General features: G+C 45.5%; 1 protein-coding gene across 2 annotated transcripts; it reads left to right on the forward strand.

The window, feature by feature from the left end:
- The first annotated feature begins 9,833 nt into the window (after window positions 1-9,833).
- LOC109734417 (uncharacterized) lies at window positions 9,834-18,654 on the forward strand. 2 transcript variants are annotated; one of them, XM_020293626.4, is made up of 6 exons: window positions 9,834-9,954; window positions 10,304-10,412; window positions 10,553-13,800; window positions 14,160-14,419; window positions 15,026-15,619; window positions 16,062-18,654. In XM_020293626.4, the coding sequence occupies exons 3-6, from the start codon at window positions 10,579-10,581 to the stop codon at window positions 18,421-18,423; spliced, it is 6,438 nt and encodes a 2,145-aa protein (XP_020149215.1). In that variant the 5' UTR covers window positions 9,834-9,954; window positions 10,304-10,412; window positions 10,553-10,578; the 3' UTR covers window positions 18,424-18,654. The 2 variants fall into 2 exon arrangements, with proteins under 2 accessions (XP_020149215.1, XP_073353254.1); XM_073497153.1 differs by having other exon boundaries at window positions 9,932-9,954; window positions 10,309-10,412.
- The last annotated feature ends 20 nt before the right edge of the window (window positions 18,655-18,674 follow it).

Consider the following 18,674-nt stretch of genomic DNA (forward strand, 5'->3'; position numbering starts at 1 on the left):
TGTGATTGTCGTGCTCTGTTCTCAAGCTTTTGCTACTAGCTCAAAGTGTTCATGAACGTGGTGAATATTTGTGCCATTGTAACACACACTGATATCCTCTGCTTGATTTTTTGTCTGGCTTGTGTTTAAAACTTGACTGTTCTTCCGCGTCTTTTTTATTGTTGAAGCTGCAAATCAGATTCCTCTGATAACATACTCATGCGAAAACAAAGTCAGTTTTGCTGGGAGATGCCCGACGGACAACTATATGGAGGCTCAGAGGCATGTATGGGGAGCCTAAATGAAGGAACAAACATTTGACTTGGCAACGAAATGGGGGAACACACATTTGACTTGGCAACGGATTAGAGAATTACATGATGTTTGTGATATGCCATGGTTGGTTTTTGTGATCTTAATGATATTATGTATTCTTTTGAGTGCAAAGAGAGCCTTGGCTCAGTGGTTGGGCATGCGGTTGTGCAGCATCACGACCCGAGTTCAGTTCTTAAAATTGACAGGTGATGCACAGGGGTTTTCCCCCATTTATTGAGGATCAAGTTTGGTGTGTGGTGAAACCATTCATCAAAAAATATCTTGATACTCATTTAAAAAAATTCTGAGGACCATGTTTATCTTGGTACTCATACTAAAATGGTCGTATGCATCCCTAGTTGGTACAGAGGCCGGGGAAGTGAAATTCTCCCCCATTATATATGAAAAGATCCACTTCTTTGCGCACCCCTCCTGGTTCGAGCTCAACTGCTCCCGCGGCGCGCCCCGCGTGCGCGTCTCGGGAGATCTAGATCGGCCGCCGCCGGCGACTCCCACTCGTCAACGTCTCCCTCCCCTCACCGTCGCCGGAGTGCGCCCGCCGGGCGAAGCCCATGCGGCGCGGGCGGTGGCGCGGGTCGGCTATTCGGGGACAAGGGGCGCCTCGTCCGGCTGGTCTCCCGGAGGCGGGGGCGGCTGGATCCGGCGGCGACTGGGCTAGGAGGAGGTGGCGCGGTGCGGCGGCGCTGGTGGCGGGGTTTCGGTCGGGGTCGTCTTCGATCTCGATCGGGATCTCCATCGGGGGCGTCGCACGGCGGAGGCGTGACCCGATCGGCGGCGGCGTCACCGGTTCGGCGGCGGGCACCGCTCGGTTCCAGCCAACAGCGAGATCGGGACGACGTGGCTTCCGGTGAAAATCGCGCGTGACTGCGGTCATAGCAGACGATGGCGGCGTCTCGAACGTCGTTCCCTTCTCGAGGCATCGTCGTTGCAGGTCACGTCAACCTGATCGGAAGGTTCCGGGGGAAACCCTAGATCTGGATCTACTGGATCGGACGATGGCGACGTTTCGATGTCGTTCTCCCTCATGGGGCATCGTTCTGGAGCAGCGTCGTGGTATCTGACACGTCGACAACGACGGGTCTCAGCGGCATGGAGCAGCGGGGTCTCGCCGGTGGGCGTGTGATGATGGACGAGCGCAGGATGGTGGCGTTGTCTGGCGTCGTGGTGGCGTCGACGGCAGCTAGACCGGGCAAGGTACATGCAGCAGTACAGCACTAAAGATGGATTGATGGCAGGTGGCTGCGGCGGCCTCATACCCGGCAGACGTCCAGGTTGAGGAGTGCGCCGGACTGGTGGGTGCCCCATACCCGGCAGGCGTCCTGGTTGGGACCTCAGGTCTTAGATGTTAGCTTTGGCTGCGAGGTCTGTTTGGTATTAGGCCCAGACTATCAGTATCCCTTCATCAACTAGATAGAAGTAGCGACAAATGTTGCCTAGACGGTGGCCTTAGTCTTACTTTTGTATGACTTTGTAAGGTCTTGTATGAATAATTAATAAAGTGGCTGCATGCATCGTCCAGATGCAGAGACCGGGGGTCCTCCTCCATTTTTTAAAAAAAATGTGTTCTTTTGAGAAAGAAGGGGGAAATCCACATCCAGAACAATAGATGCAAGAATTCAGAGATGTGATTCAGGAATATAATCTGACGGACTTTGGTTAGTTTACTTATTATACACCGGGGTAGGGTCCGGGTGACCGGTCTCTTACAAATGATAGTTGGAAGGGAAAGTTCGGTTATACCCCTCTATCAGTGTACCCTCTACCTTCACCGTCCATTCTTGCATTAATTAAAATTCATGCAAGAAAACTTCTATTTTTTGTTTCTCCCAAATAAAAGAACTTTTTTTTTGACGGTGCTATGACGGGCTTACGCTGGCCTGAACCATTTTCATTATCATAGATGAGATTGAGATACAACACAACGGCTACAAAAGTAGCACCCGACACACGTAAGAGGAACAAAGAACAAAAGAGAAGGCACAAGGAACAACAGAACAGAGAAGAACCAGAAATGAGCTTTGGCAAGCAGCCAACACCAAGAGCTTAGCACTCATCACCACTAGTCAGACCGAGAAGAGCGGGAACTAGTATTTTTGGATCAGTCGAAAGGAGATGCGTCACCGAGAAGACGTAGAGAAGAAGTCGCTTGCTGCCCTGCGATCACTCTGCACCTTGAAGAACTAGGAGAGTCGCAGCCACCGTCGAAGGGCTTCCCACTACCCAGCCACGACGAGACGGAGAGAGTCGCAGATCGTGCCGAAGGGCCATGTTCCACCGAGACAGCACTGCACCTCCTCTGGGCCACACCACGACCACCATCACAAATAGAGGGAACCAGAACACTATGCAAGGCAACCAAACTCAGGCGTCGTCGAAGGGTACCGAGCTCCGAGACCTTACCGCTGTCACGAGCCCCCAGGAGATAGGTCAACCAACAGCACCAGAATGACCAAGGAATTGTCGCTGCCATAGATCACTTCCACCGCCACCACCCTACACTCCAACAACCCAACAAGCACTCCAACCCGGACATCAAGCTACCAAGAACGGAACTGTGGCTCCAGAAACAACGCCCCCAAGGGGGATAAACGACATCAAGATGCCATCATTGTCTGATCCAGAGATGGATCTGAGGCTTTCGCCCGGGGCACACGAATGAGCGGGCAAGGTAGCTTCCCGATGACGCCTTCATGAAGGGAAGCGGCGCCGAAGGCGTCGCCGTCATCGTTGCCGATGAGATCGACACAAGGCTTTCGCCTTAATCAAACCATCCCAATCAACTCCGCCGAAGTTGTCACTGAGTCCAGCAGCTCGAGACCTCCCCACCCTCCTACCAGTCCACGGCGAGCGTCCTCGCTAGGACTAGCACGAGGCTTCGGTGACGCAGACACTCATCTCGAGCACCCGCATAGCCGAAGTCAGCTCGGTGTCAGCTGCAGCCCGCATCCAAGCCCTCGCCGCCGGCCACACCCCACCACCAGCACATACAGCCACCAGGACCCTCCCCATCCACAACCAAAGCAGAGCAGCCCCTGTAACCAAGCCAAATCTGAGCTCCACAAGAACCAACACCGCCGACCACCAGCCAAACCTCCTCCACGAGCCACACAACCACCACCTCCAACACGCCCCCATCCACCCAGCCGTGGCTACTGGCCGGAGCCGGCCGAGTCGAGTGGCTGCCTTTGAAGGACGCCAGATCCGAGTGGGCTCGACCTCGCGAACCAGGTCGAGGTCGCCGGAGAATGGGCCAGCAAAGCACAGATGCCGACCGCCACCGCTGTCGTAGCCCAGGCACTGACCGCCGAGCCACCACAGCGAGATCCGCAGCGGAAACCGCCACCACCAGTGCGCTGGAGAGACAGCTCGCCCTGCCTCCACGCGCCAGCCGAAGAAGTGCCCCGCCGCCGCCGTCCCCGGATCGAGCCGAGCTTCGCTGGCCGTAGCCTCTGGCGGCGGCGAGACGAGGGAGGGACGGGTGGGTGAGTGGCGGCGCTAGGGTTCGCCCCCCGAGTCGCCAGGGAGAGCAATAAAAGAACATTTAAACTCGAAACTCTGCGGATCAACGTCACACAAGTACTACCATGTGCAAAAAACTCTGCGGATCTTACGAGTGATAGTTGGAAGGGAAAGTTCTGGTTGTACCCTCTATTCTCACGTTCCACTCTTGCATTAAAAAAATTAAATTTCGTACAAGGAAACTTCTCTTTTTTTGTTTCTCCCAAATAAAAGAATATTTGAACTCGAAACTTTGCGGATCTACATCACACAAGCACTACCATGTGTAGAAAAGTATATGGATTTTTTGGCACAACATAAAATTTTAAAAATGATACGATTCATTTGAAATTTGACAAATCTATGTTTCATCAAGAAAATCGGAAACATTATATACAATGAGTGACACTTGTGTATAGGACATGAAGTTTCTACTCGCGAGCTCATATGCACCCTTATGAATAGTAAACAAATTAAAAATTGCAAATAAAATTTTAAATAAATTTGAAACTTTTTGGGATCAAACATTGCCAAATTCTAAACATGCGTGCAAATTTTCATGAAGAAACAACATTCCAAAAACGCATTAGTAAGAAGAACAAATTGATGCCCCAAAAGTCTGTTTGTTGAAGCATCAATTTTGGTTTTTAGAAAGAATTTTGGAATGTTTGTTCTTCAAGAAATTTTGCACACATGTTGAGAATTCGTCAATGTTTGTTCCCCAAAAAATCAGATTTTTTTTGAATGTTTTTACTTTTTTCTTGATTTTACTATTCATAAAGGTGCATATGAGCTCGCGAGCCGAAGGGTACATTCGTTGTGTATAGTTGATATGCAAAGTTTCAAGGTCAAATGTTCTCTTATTTGGAAGAAAAAAAAATAGAAATATCTATATAAAGGATAGCATGAATCTTCACGCAAACTGGATGGTCTAGATAGAGGGTACACTCGTATTGGGGTACAAAAGATCCACACTCTTGGAAGGGGTGTCAAATTTGTTGATGCTATGCTAGAAAACCTAGAGTACAGTCGGTCGGATCACAGAGCAACTTTGATGCATTGGGATGAAGGCCAACAGTCTGATTATAGTGGACCAACGGTGTTGTAATTCGAAGCTCGCTGCTTACGTGAGGCTCAGTTTAGGGAATGGACTGCGTCGGATTCTGCAGCGCATGCTCATGATCTAGCGGGAAAACTTGCTGCTATCCACCAGAGTCTTGTCATTGGGATAAAAATGTTTTGCAAAGAAAGAGGAAAAAGGTTAAGTGCAGCGATTCGGTGCCCAGGTTCATCTGCACCCGGTCAGAAAAAAATATCATAATTTTTTTAGAAAAATTCAAAAAAATTGTATGGTAGAAAATTTCATGGTTGAGGTTCGCTCCATTTTTCAAACAATTTGGACATCGGCGCAACTCTCGGCAAAAAAGACAAATCGGGTCAGAACAATGCATGAACAGAAAACCTTTTTACAGATCCCGAATTTTTCCTTTTTGCAGAGAGCTGCTCAGATGTCCAAATGATTTTAAAATTGGAGCGGACCTCTCGCATCAAATTATCTACCATGCAAAAAAAAATTAGAATTTTTTGATTTTTTTCGTCATGGCGGGTGAAAGATCATGGATGTCGCCTAGAGGGGGGGTGAATAGGCGCTTTAAAATAATTACGGTTTAGGCTTGAACAAATGCGGAATAAACCTAACGGTTAATTTGACAAGCACAAAACCTACAACAACTAGGCTCACCTATGTGCACCAACAACTTATGCTAAGCAAGGTAAACAACTAAGTGATAGCAAGATATATGACAAGAAACAATATGGCTATCACAAAGTAAAGTGCATAAGTAAAGGCCTCGGGTAAGAGATAACCGAGGCACGCGGAGACGACGATGTATCCCGAAGTTCACACTCTTGCGGATGCTAATCTCCGTTTGGAGCGGTGTGGAGGCACAATGCTCCCCAAGAAGCCACTAGGGCCACCGTAATCTCCTCACGCCCTCGCACAATGCAAGATGCCGTGATTCCACTAAGGGACCCTTGAGGGCGGTCACCGAACCCGTACAAATGGCAACCCTTGTGGGCGGTCACCGAACCCGTACACTTTGGCAACCCTTGGGGGCGGTCACCGGAACCCGTCAAATTGCTCGGAGCGATCTCCACAACCTAATTGGAGACCCCGACGCTTGCCCGGAGCTTTACACCATAATGATTGAGCTCCGAACACCACCAACCGTCTAGGGCGCCCAAGCACCCAAGAGGAACACGCTCAAGGAAACCAAGCACCCAAGAGTAATAAGCTTCTCAACTTGTAACTTCCACGTATCACCGTGGAGAACTCAAACCGATGCACCAAATGCAATGGCAAGGGCACACGGAGTGCCCAAGTCCTTCTCTCTCAAATCCCACCGAAGCAACTAATGCTAGAGAGGGAAATGAGAGGAAGAACAAGAAGGAGAACACCAAGAACTCCAAGATCTAGATCCAAGGGGTTCCCCTCACATAGAGGAGAAAGTGATTGGTGAAAATGTGGATCTAGATCTCCTCTCTCTTTACCCTCAAAAACTAGCAAGAATCCATGGAGGGATTGAGAGTTAGCAAGCTCGAAGAAGGTCAACAATGGGGGAAGAACACGAGCTCAAAGGATAAGGTAGAATGGGGAAGAAGACCCCCTTATATAGTGGGGGGAACAATCCAACCGTTAACCCCACACCAGCCCCGCAGAGAGCGGTACTATCGCTCCCCCTTGCGGTACTGCCGCTGGGCCCAGAGCGGTACTACCGCATACGAGCGGTACTACGGCCCCCACTGCCGCGGCTAGTACCGTAAAACCCGACACGAAAAAAGAACCCTCGAATCGAGGCGGTACTAGCACGAGACCGCAGCGGTACTACGGCTGGGGGCTACCAGCGGTACTATCGCTCTGGAGCGGTACTACCACTCTAGAGCGGTACTACCGCTTGTAGCACCCAAGCGGTACTACCGCTCCGGCCCGCGGTACTACCGCTAGGAAACCAAAACTGCCATAACTTCTGCATATGAGCTCCGAATTGAGCAAACTCAAGCTTGTTGGATATAGGAAGACGAGTAGCATCAAAACAGCTTGTTGGTTATAGTAAGAAGAGGCAGGGGAGGTATGCCAACAAATAGAGGAGTGAAACCTCCAACCGAGAAGAACCGGCATAACCTCCAACATCGAAAACATCATAGAAGATGCGAGTGAACTCCGTTTTCGATGAACTCGAGCTTGTCATCAAGATGACCATAAGCTCCAAAACTCACAAAGAGAAGAACCAAACAAGAACCAATAAAGATGATGCAAGGATGCAATGGTTTGAGCTCTCTATGAACGATACGATCAAGCTACTCATCGAGAGCCCCCCTTGATAGTACGGCAATCGATCCTATAACCCGGTCTCCCAACTACCATCATGAGACCGGTAAAATAGAAAACCTATCAAGAGCAAACCTTTGCCTTGCACATGGTCCACTTGAGTTAGATGATGACGATCTTGACTCCCTCAAGTTGGACCACCTTTCTTGGTTGCGTTGGCTCGATGAAGACTAGTTGATTGCTCCCCCATGCTCCACTATGGGTGAGCCACTCTTCCGCACATCTTCACAAGTCCATTGTCACCATAATGGACGGCAAGCTTCAAGCATTTGATCTTTTCATGATGCTTTACTTGAACTTGCACACCGCAACCTAACCCCACAAAGAACTCTCATGAAGATCATGGGTTAGTACACAAAGCGTAATTGACAATGCTTACCACACCATGGGATCGATTGATCCCTCTCGGTACATCTTCTACGCTTTGTGAGTTGATCAAGTTGATTCACTCTTGACTTAGTCTTGATCAACCATGAATCTTTTCAACTCTCTTCATTTGGATGATGTCTTGAAGATATACATGAATGATCACACAATCTTCTTCTCCAAGACATGCTTGCAATAAGCTCAACTCTCACATGACCAATCTTTGGATAATTCCTTAATAACACCTTGGTCACCACATAAACTCCTTGAAACCAACACATGGACTTCAAGAAATGCCTATGGACAAATCCTTCAAATATAACTCAAGGCAACCATTAGTCCATAGAGATTGTCATCAATTACCAAAACCAAATATGGGGGCACCGCATGTTCTTTCAGCGGGTGCAGATGAGCCTGGGCTCAGAAGAAGATGATTATCGAAAAAGGTTACAGAATGCTCAGAGAAAGTAACACGAGATGTGTTGACGGATGAAAACCTGGCTAGCTCGGCAAAAATAATTAATGATAGAAATATAAGAGTTTATTGAGCAAGAACTGTACTATGCGCAAGGAGTAGAGTGGATTGGCTCAAGTTTGGAGACCGGAACACGTCTTATTTTCAGTGTTCTGCTAGTGTGAGGAGGGCATGCAACAAAAAAAACATCTAAAGGATGATCAAGGATTCGTCGGCAAGGTACTGCATACCTTAACCCGATGATCTCTAGTTACTTTTCTGGACTGTTTACCAGGGAGGTGGATGATGTTGATCCGGGAATTCTTGAGAAAGTTATACCTTAAGTGACTTCCGACATGTAGGAGAAGCTTCAGAGGCCCTATTCGATGGAAGATGTGAAAAAGGCTCTTTTTTAAATTGGCGACATGAAGGCTCTAGGTATGATGGTTTGCATGCAATATTTTTTTAATGTTGTTATATTATTGGGGATACTCTATGCAATGAAGTGTTATGTGGTATGAATGATAGTCATACTTGATTGGTGGAATGGCATTGTTATTGCCCTTATCCTCAAAACTGAAGCTTCGGATAGAGTTACCCAATATCATCTTATTAGCTTATGTAATGTGCTTTACAAAGTTATAAAAATGATAGCTATGCGGTTGAAGAGAGTACTAGATAAAATCATTTCTCCTATTCAGAGTGCTTTTGTGCTCGGGCGCCTCGCTACTGATAATAGCCTGTTGGCTTATGAGTGTATACATATGATAAAAATGAAAAACATGGGAACGAGGGGTATTGTGGAGTGAAACTTGATATGCACAAAGAATATGATCATGTTGAGTGGATTTTTTTTGGAGGACACAATGATTTAGTTGGTGGTTTCAGAGGTAGTTGGTTGATTTATTAATGGCATGTGTGAAGTAAGTAAAGTATAAGGTTAGATTCAATTATCAAACTGACCAATTTGTACCAACTCGGGGTCTCCGTCAGGGAGATTCTTTGTTTCCATATCTATTTCTTATTTGTGCAGAGGGGATCAAGTCTTTTGGCTCATAAAGTGGGTTCATGACATCAAAGGTTTAAGGGTGTGCAAAAATGCACCGTAGTTTCACCTTTTTTTTTGCTGGTGATTCCCTAGTCCCGATGAAGGTAAATGTTGTTAATGCAAATCACGTTGAGACAAGTTCTTGATCAATATTGCACTAGCTCTGAACAGATGGTGAGTGAAGGAAAATGTGACATTTTTTAGCTCCAATGTTGATGTCGATTTGAGGCACATGTTTGCTATGAATTAAATATCATGACAGAGGCTATCAACTATGTCTAATAAATACATTGGTCTCTCTGCTATGATGGGGCAGGTAGAAGTGACCGTTTTGTTCATCTTCTGAAGAGTGTTGTTAGTTGCCTAAAAATATCAAGAGAAAACAAATCTACTGGTGGGAGGAAGGAAATTTTAATCAGACTGTGCTCCAATCACTACAAGTATTTGCGATAGCGGTGTTTTAATATATATATAATAATACCTAAAAGATAACCCCTTAGTGATCTCAACGATCTTATATTTTCTTTTACAGAGGGAGTATATAATTAAATTACTGATAAGATGACAACTTTTTTGTGGGAAAACTATGCGAGAAAATGCATTGGTGGGCTTGACAGAAAATGTGCATAAAAAAATGATGAATAAAGTGCGCCCTATATGGCTTAAAGAAAAGGGTACTCTGGTGTCAGAGTGGCCTCGGAGCAAAAACTAGGTTTAGAGGGGAAGAGTTTGGAAAAAAGAAGAAAAAAAAGAAGAGGAAACCCTAAACCCCTCCTCCCCTCCCCTTCGCTTCACCTCTTCTTCCCCGTGGCGGCGAGCTGCGGCGGCGCTCCGGTGCGCTTCGACGCCGGCGGCCACCTCCCGGCGACGGCCAACCACTCGGCGGTGAGTTTTCTGCTCTCGCGCTCTCGCGCTCACCCCTTATCCCCTGCGGCGACCTAGGTTTAGGAGCTCGCCGCGGCGCCGTGCCCCTGCTGGCCGCCGTGGAGTTCTTCTGCGCTTCCTGCCGCCGCCGCGCCTAGGTCTGCTTGTCTGCTTTCAGTCATTTGCTGATGACTTTTTCCACATGGGTTTGCGCAATACACTGACCAAACCTGTTGAAGACCTACTACTACTAGTGTAATCAAACAGCCACTGCTTGTTGATGCTTGCTTGCCGCCGGCCCTGGTAGAGGGATTCAAATTGCTTGCTGCTGCTTGCTGCAGCTAATCGTGCATCACTGAATTTGGTGCAGGCCAGACTTGCAGGCTTATGCAGAGAGCAGAGGCCAGGAGCAGAACGGGCCGGTGAAGACAGCAGCAAGAGGCGGCATCACGCGAAGGTGGGGAGCAGCGCGTGGTTTGGTTAGTTCTTCGTCTAATACCTATTTTACTCATCTGAATCACAAGAGCTCTAAGTTTCCCAATTGTGATTCATTCTTGTTGTTGACCAGAATATCGTGTTGGAACTGACGAATTTATTTATTTATCTCTCTGTCTGTCAGGTTGAATTGGTAGGTATCGGTGCATAATGTCGTCCAATTGGCGGTCACTGCAGCACCGGCATCGCTACACCTACACATCGGTCGTCTTCCCCAAGCACTACCTGGAAGCACTGCCCCTTGTGCCGGCCCAGGTCTCCGCGTCCAATTTCTTCGCCCAGCTGAACAATTTGATATCCCTGCCATCCACCTACGCGCAAATCGTTGTGGTCAAGGACTTCGCCTCGGCGTTTGTGCAGTTTCTTTCTGCTCCAGCGATATCTGATGATGTCGTGCTTGCTGCCGCCAAGCTTTATTTGGAGATCCTCTTCTTTGAGAACTCGCTCCCTCTCCATCGGGTGCTAATATCTGTGCTTGCCAAGTGCAACAAGTTCTCTGCGCTCATTAGTGCCTGCTTTACTTTGCTGTGTGAAGAGTATGGTGCCTCTGGTGTCAAGGCAAAGAAGAGATTTTTGGTGTCTCGAGCTGCGTTGTCACTGATTGGCTACCCCAAGTTGGGTTTTCTGAATGAGGCAGTTGAGAAGGGTGTAGAGATCATGGCATGGGATGTGGTTGCTGGGCTTGACGGAGTGATTAGGGACATAGATGATGGGTCCCGGCCATCTCCAGTTGTGATGGAGCAGTGCCAAGAGGCCATGTCTTGCATGTACTACTTGCTGCAGCGTTACCCTTCTAAGTTTACTGGACTTGATGAGGCATCAGCTGTCTTCAAGAGTGCTGTTAGGACGATACTGACTGTTCTGAAGTCATCTGCCTTTTCGAGGGATTGTCTGGTGGCCTCTGGAGTTAGCTTCTGTGCTGCAATTCAGGTTTTCATGAGTACCGAGCAGATTTCCTGGTTTATTTCTCAAGGGCTCTTTGGTATCTTTCCTGACCATGAAGAGGATCTAGCTGCGCATGATGCACTTTCTGATTTTCATCTGAGTGAAGAAATCAGAGATCTCTCGGTTTTGAGTAGACTTTGTTTGCTCAGAGGGATTTTGACGGCTATTCCAAGGAAAGCACTCAACGTGCGTCAGCTTCATTCAAATGGATCTTTATGGACTGTATTGTATGATGGGATTTTGCCTGAGCTTTGCATGCACTGTGAGAACCCCATTGATAGGCACTTCAATTTCCATGCTCTGACAGTGACTCAAATATGTCTGCAGCAGATTAAGACATCTGTTTTGGCTGATTTCACTGACTTCTCTGGTGACTATAAGCCTTTCTCTAGGGATGTTGTCAACCGTGTATTAAAAATCATATGGAGCAACCTGGAAGATCCTTTGAGTCAGACTGTAAAACAAGTGCACCTCATCTTTGATCTCCTATTGGATATTGAATCGTGTCTTCCATCAGAAGACCAAAGTGTCAAATTGGTTCTGTGCGACATTGCAAATGATTTACTTCGCCTAGGTCCGCGATGCAAAGGGAGATATATCCCTTTAGCTTCTTTGACGAGGCGATTGGGTGCCAAATCTCTTCTAAGCTTGAAATCAAACCTCCTTTTAGAAACAGCCTATGCTTACATAGATGATGATGTTTGTTGTGCTGCAACATCGTTTTTAAAATGCTTCCTTGAGAATTTAAGGGATGAATGCTGGAATGAGGATGGTGTTGAGCAAGGATATGATGCCTTTAGAGGGTTGTGCTTGCCTCCTTTGATGCGGGGATTAGTATCTGGGAATTCGAAGCTACGATCCAATTTAAATACTTATGCAGTACCCACTGTCATCGAAGTTGACACAGACAGTATATTTGCAATGCTTGGATTCATCTCTGTAGGCCCAAGTGCAGATGCAAATAAATTGGATGTGCCATTGAAAAGTGACCAATGTATAGCCGCACTGGTTTCACTGCTAAAGGTCTCTCGAAATCTCGCACTTGTGGAAGGGGACATTCATATGGATTCTGATGAATTGCTTGAGCAGGAGGATGATAAGGGTGCTGTAATCATATCTGTTAAAGGGATTACTGTTAGAGTACCTGCTAATTGGTTTGTTTTGGCACTGACACACAGTGATGAAACTCTGCGTATAGATGCTGCTGAATCTCTCTTCCTAAATCCTAAGACATCAAGTCTTCCATCCTCCTTGGAACTGAGTTTGCTTAAACTAGCAGTCCCATTGAATATGCGTTGTAGCTCAACAGCATTTCAAATGAAATGGGCAGGTTTATTTAGAAAGTTTTTTGCTAGGGTGCGCACAGCACTGGACAGACAGCTAAAGCAGGGATCATGGCTGCCATCACCAAACTCTATTGTAAAAGAAGCTCATCCTGTTGACACTGTTATGGACACTACTGTGCAGAGAGCGGAAGATCTCTTCCAGTTCATGAAGTGGTTGGGCTCCTTCCTATTTAATTCTTGTTACCCTTCTGCCCCTTATGAAAGGAAAACAATTGCAATGGAGCTTATTCTTATAATGGTAGATGTATGGCCTATTCGTCGCTCTGAAGGGAAGACTGATGTTCATCCTTATAATGACAGCATAACATTGCCAGATTCAACAATTTCATTTGTAGGGTCTATAATTGATAGCTGGGACAAGCTAAGGGAAAATTCTTTCCGCATTCTGTTGCAGTTTCCAACACCTCTTCCTGGAATTTCCCAGAGTGCATCCATAAATGATGTTATCAGATGGGCAAAAGAACTCGTGCTAAGCCCGCGAGTTCGGGAAAGTGACGCTGGCGCATTAACCTTCCGACTTATATTTCGGAAGTATGTTTTGGAGCTTGGATGTGTTATTGTTTTCTCTGAAGAAAATGATTGCCTTCAGTGTTACACGAAATCTACAGATGAAGATACAGAAGTAATTACCAGTCAAAACCCAGTTGCACAGTACATTTCATCACTCATTCAGTGGCTGTGTACTGTTGTAGAAGAGGGTGAGAGGGATCTTTGTGAAGCATGTAAGAGAAGCTTTGTTCATGGAGTTCTTCTTACCTTGCGCTACACATTTGATGAGCTGAATTGGAACTCTGCAGCAATCCAATCGTGTCTTTCAGAGATGAGGAGTTTGGTTGGAAAGCTTCTTCAACTCATAATGCGTATAACATCGCTAGCCCTGTGGGTAGTTTCTTCTGATGCATGGTATATGCCATATGATATGGATGACATGATTGATGATGGCTCCTTTCTCTTGGATATAATTGATGAGGATCAACCTGATACTGCTTTAGCAACGACAGAGAAGAATGCCAAATCAGGGAATAATGGCAAACCGGCCGAACATGTTATTATGGTTGGTTGTTGGCTTGCTATGAAGGAGGTAATGGATTAGTTCCTTATTACTTTACTCACCTAAGTTCCGAAGTTGCTTTTCACTAGCTTTAGTTTTGAACTTAAGCAATTGCCTAAAACATATTGATCATATGGCATGGACCAACTTTGTTGTCAGTATTTTTTTCTTCTGAAATACATGTTTGTCCACTTATTTATGTAACACTTCCTGTCCTGTTTGAGAGCATAATTTTGGTAAATTTGTTAGGTTGAGAAAAGGTTATTATTTCTGGGAAGCTCATACGTTGCATCTCAGATCCATTACCAATATTATTGTACCAATGCAGTTATCCGGGTATAATTTTTTAATGGTCTTTCTATGGTGTAAGTTTTCCATTTATATTTCAGGTTAGCCTTCTATTTGGAACCATTGTCAGGAAAATTCCATTGCCTGTCTGTTCTCACTCAAATTCATCTCAGAATGGTTTGTCTGACAATACCGAGCAGACAAACATGTCTGGGGAGGTTCTAGATGTGGAACAGTTAGAGATGATGGGTGATCATTTTTTGCAAGTTCTTCTTAAAATGAAGCATAATGGTGCAATTGATAAGACAAGGGCTGGACTTACTGCCCTCTGCAACCGTCTTCTTTGCTCAAATGATTCAAGGTATGTTCCATTGCCCATTTAGGATCCCTTTTGGAAACCAAGGGAAACATTGTTCATGATAACTTGGTACTGCAATTCTTGTTTACATTGGAAATGTATGTATGAAAAATTCAGCAACAGGTAACATTTCATTTCTTGAATTTGTGAGACATCATATCACACAACACCATCCTCCTTTTTAATCAGTATCATCCTTGTGGAGGTTTAATAAAATCCAGCCTCCCTCTAAAAAACATTTTATCCTTGTGGAAGTACAACGATATTCAACATGAATATATTGAGTAATGTGGTGATGCATGTATACTGCAATTGTGGACACCTGCAAATTTGTGATATTCTGAGGGTTGAAATTCAAAACTGTGCAAGTTTTCCTTGTTAATAGATGTTTTTCATCATCATTCTTCGCCATTATGGTCTCGACATCATAAGTGGTATGTTGTGATTTTTTGTTGAAACCTAATTCTGGATTTATGTGTATGTGGAGTTGAAACTCATACTTTCAGTTAAGCCAGATTCATGTCGACGGTTATGTAGCATGTCCAGTAAAACTTCTAATGGTTTATATCCTAGCTCCTGAGAATCTTTAATTTCTTTCATCATTCACAGGCTCTGCAAAATGACGGAATCGTGGATGCTGTTACTGATGGATAGGGCAGTTGCTAAAGGGCAAACTGTGGATGATTTGCTAAGAAGGAGCGCAGGAATCCCTGCTTCTTTTATGGCACTGTTCCTTGCAGAGCCAGATGGAACTCCAAAGAAGCTACTTCCAAGGGCGTTACAATGGCTGATAGAATTTGCTAAAACGTCTTTATCTAATTTTCAGAAAGATCACAACCAGAAATCTGAAGCAATGAAAGACTGCATTGTAGATTCGTGTGAGTCACAATCAGGAATCACCACAAGTGTTCATTCTAATGGAAATTTGTCAAAAAGCCGAGATGAGGGTGTTGTTCCTACAGTGCATGCATTCAATGTGCTTAGAGCTGCTTTTAATGATGCAAATTTAGCAGCTGACACTTCGGGTTTCTGTGCTGAGGCAACGATAGTTGCAGTACATGCATTTTCATCTCCTTACTGGGAAGTGCGTAATGCAGCTTGTCTAGCATATACTGCACTGGTTCGCCGCATGGTTGGGTTTTTGAATGTGCAGAAACGGGAGTCTGCACGACGGTCAATATCTGGCCTTGAATTCTTCCACAGGCAAGTTCATTTGGTATATAGTTTGCAGTCTGGTAAAGTTGATCTTGTGGCCTTTTATTGCCATGCTGTTCTTACAAGTTTAGTATATAGTTTGCAGTCTGGTAACATTGGTCTTGTGATCTTATATTAGCATGCTGTTCTTACACATTAATATCATGAGAAAAATAGCAATTAGTTTAGTGCAAGTATAATATTGATAATCATTTTTTTTTGGTTCAGCACCTCAGTGTTGCCGATATGATAATAGAGTGGAATTACTTCCAAAAATAATACTACTTTATTTATTGTAGTCCTGATGTAGGATTGCCATTCTTGTGTAAACCTTTTGTTCTTGTGTTTGTTTATGGTGAAACATTATATCCAATATTTTCCCAAACTAATATTCAGTTGGTGGGATTGACTATTTTATTGACTGAATTGTGCCTTGTTTTATTATGTATAGGTACCCGGCACTTCATCCATTCCTTTCTAGTGAACTGAAAGTTGCAACAGAACTATTAGCTGATGGGGTTTCCTGCAATTTAGAGTCACATATCGCAAAAGCCATACACCCCAGCCTGTGCCCTATTCTTATTCTTTTATCAAGGCTTAAGCCGACACCCATTAGCTGTGCAACCGATGATCCTTTAGATCCATTTTTGCTTTTACCTTTTATCCAGAAATGTGCTACCCAGAGTAACTACCGGGTTCGTGTCCTTGCATCAAGGGCTTTAATTGGTCTGGTATCTAACGAGAGACTGCAGCACGTTGTTGGTGATATACTGGATGATTTACCTTGTGGAGGTCGTAAAGTGTCAACTCATAATTCTCAGTCTTCTTCATTCAATTCAATCCATGGCCTTCTTCTGCAGCTGTTTTCCCTTCTCGATAGAAACTTCAGAGGTTTGACAGACAGTAACAAGAAGGATCAGATTCTTGGCCAACTAGTCGAGGTTCTCTCAAAGTGCTCTTGGCTTGGCTGCTGTAAATTATGTGCATGCCCTGTTGTAAGTACATCATACTTACGGGTTCTGGATCAGATGCTTGATGTTGCAAGGACAGGGAAAAGCAAGCATACTGACGTTATCCGGACACTGCTGTTACAATTGAGTTCCCAGAGTCTGAACAATGTAACATCAACCCACCATGCTTTCCATGATCCTACCCAGATTGAATTTCAGCAGCAAGCAGTTGCATCATATTTCAGCTGTGTTGGTATTCCCAAGGGACATGATGAAACCGCTGAGGAAGATGTTCGATTGCAAATACTTGATCAGTCGACTTCAAGCATGTCAGAGACGCCTTGTGCGGTCTCCCTCACTGAGCTGCACAAGGAGATAATGTCTTGCCTTGCCGATCCTATATATGATGTTAGAATCACAGTGCTGAAGAGGATTCTGCAGCTTGTGAAATCAATCAGGTCTGGTGATAGTAAGAACATTTTGCATCAATGGGCTAGGGCTAGTCTGCACTCTGTGATTATGGAACGGTTATCTGTGGAAGAACACCCCAAATGCCTTTATTATAGTCTAAGGATCATATTTTCATGGAACGTGGAATGCCAGTTCAACAATGGAGAAGATTGCAATACATTTTTATCCATCTGGGACAGATTAGTTCTTTTGAACAGCACTGTGTCACATGCAAAAACCAGAGAAATAATTCTATGTTGCATGGGTATGTGCATGAAGCAGTTTGCTAAATTGATGAGGGATGGCGTGTTACCGGAAGGTCTTAAAACGAGTGAGCTCTCTACTTCCTCTGGGAGTATCCACAAAGGGAATAATAGATTGTCCGCAGCCATTATCAGCACAGACCTTTTTGTCAGTCTTGTTAAGAAGCAAAGTGCACCATCTGAAACCGTGAATTCTCGTAGGGCTGCCGCTGAAGCAATTATCGCTTCAGGTCTTCTTGAAGAGGCAAATTTTGTCAAAGCACGTGTGTCCAACACATACATTCCTTCGGAACAAGACAACGAATGCCATCTCGAGGAGAAATGCTTGAAAGCTAGCCCGGGTGAATTTGCCAGTCTCTATGCATGCAAGATACTTGACCTATGGTTCATATGCATCCAGTTGCTGGAGGATGAGGATGTCCATCTTCGGCAGAAACTCGCCAACGATGTCCAGAAGATAATTGGAAATGGGTCAGGCAACAAGCTATGTGATGATTCCACGCCACTGCAAGTGGACAGGGTGATTGCGTTGAGCTTCGAGTTCATAACCTGCTTGTTTGGTCACTGGCTGAAATATGTCGAGTACTTGCTAAGGATGGTTTTGGACACTGCTAACACGTTGGACTCGGATGGTGACTTGGTCCGTCAGATATTCGACAAAGAAATCGATAACCACCATGAGGAGAAGCTGCTGATATGCCAAATCAGCTGCTCAAACATTCAGAAGCTCGTGCGGTCTGGGCATCAGCTGGCAACATCAGGGAGAAGCGAAGCGTTGTTGCAGAACTGGAGGGAGCGCTTCTTGCACCAGCTTACGTCGTTGACGAGTGGCTACCTCGAGAAAGAGGGGAAAACCGATTGGATTGGCGGCATTGGCAACCACAAGGATGTGTTCGCGTCGGTATACGCGAATCTGCTCGGCCTGTACGCGCTCACCGAATCAAGTTGGTTACCGGAACAAGCGGAGGACAGGCACGAATCGTATCTGCGAGAATTTTCAGACCTGGAGGGGTTCATCGCCCCGTTCCTGAAGAACCCTTTGATCTCCAACCTTTACTTGCTGGTGAAGCGGTCGCATAAGCCGGAAGAGGACCAGGGGGGAGGCTCTGCCGCCTCGGAAAATTTTGATCCATATTTTCTCCTCAGATGATTTTTCTTTCTCATATACAACAATTAAGTAGCTCCTTTCGAGCGAGATAGCGGTTACTTGGTCTGGAACCAATTTGCAAATTGTTTTTGGTACATGCGATGAGTATCTGTAAACCGTGTTTCTTTCTACAGCTAAGTTTTGCGGCCACCATAATTTTGTTTTATTGGGGGTGAAACTGTTGTGCTATGATGTTGTTATTATATAGAAGTCGCCGCCGTATGTTCTGCATCAGGAATAGCACATGATTTTAG

This window comes from Aegilops tauschii, chromosome 4 (assembly GCF_002575655.3).
Source record: "Aegilops tauschii subsp. strangulata cultivar AL8/78 chromosome 4, Aet v6.0, whole genome shotgun sequence".
In the NCBI taxonomy this organism is placed as follows: domain Eukaryota; kingdom Viridiplantae; phylum Streptophyta; class Magnoliopsida; order Poales; family Poaceae; genus Aegilops; species Aegilops tauschii.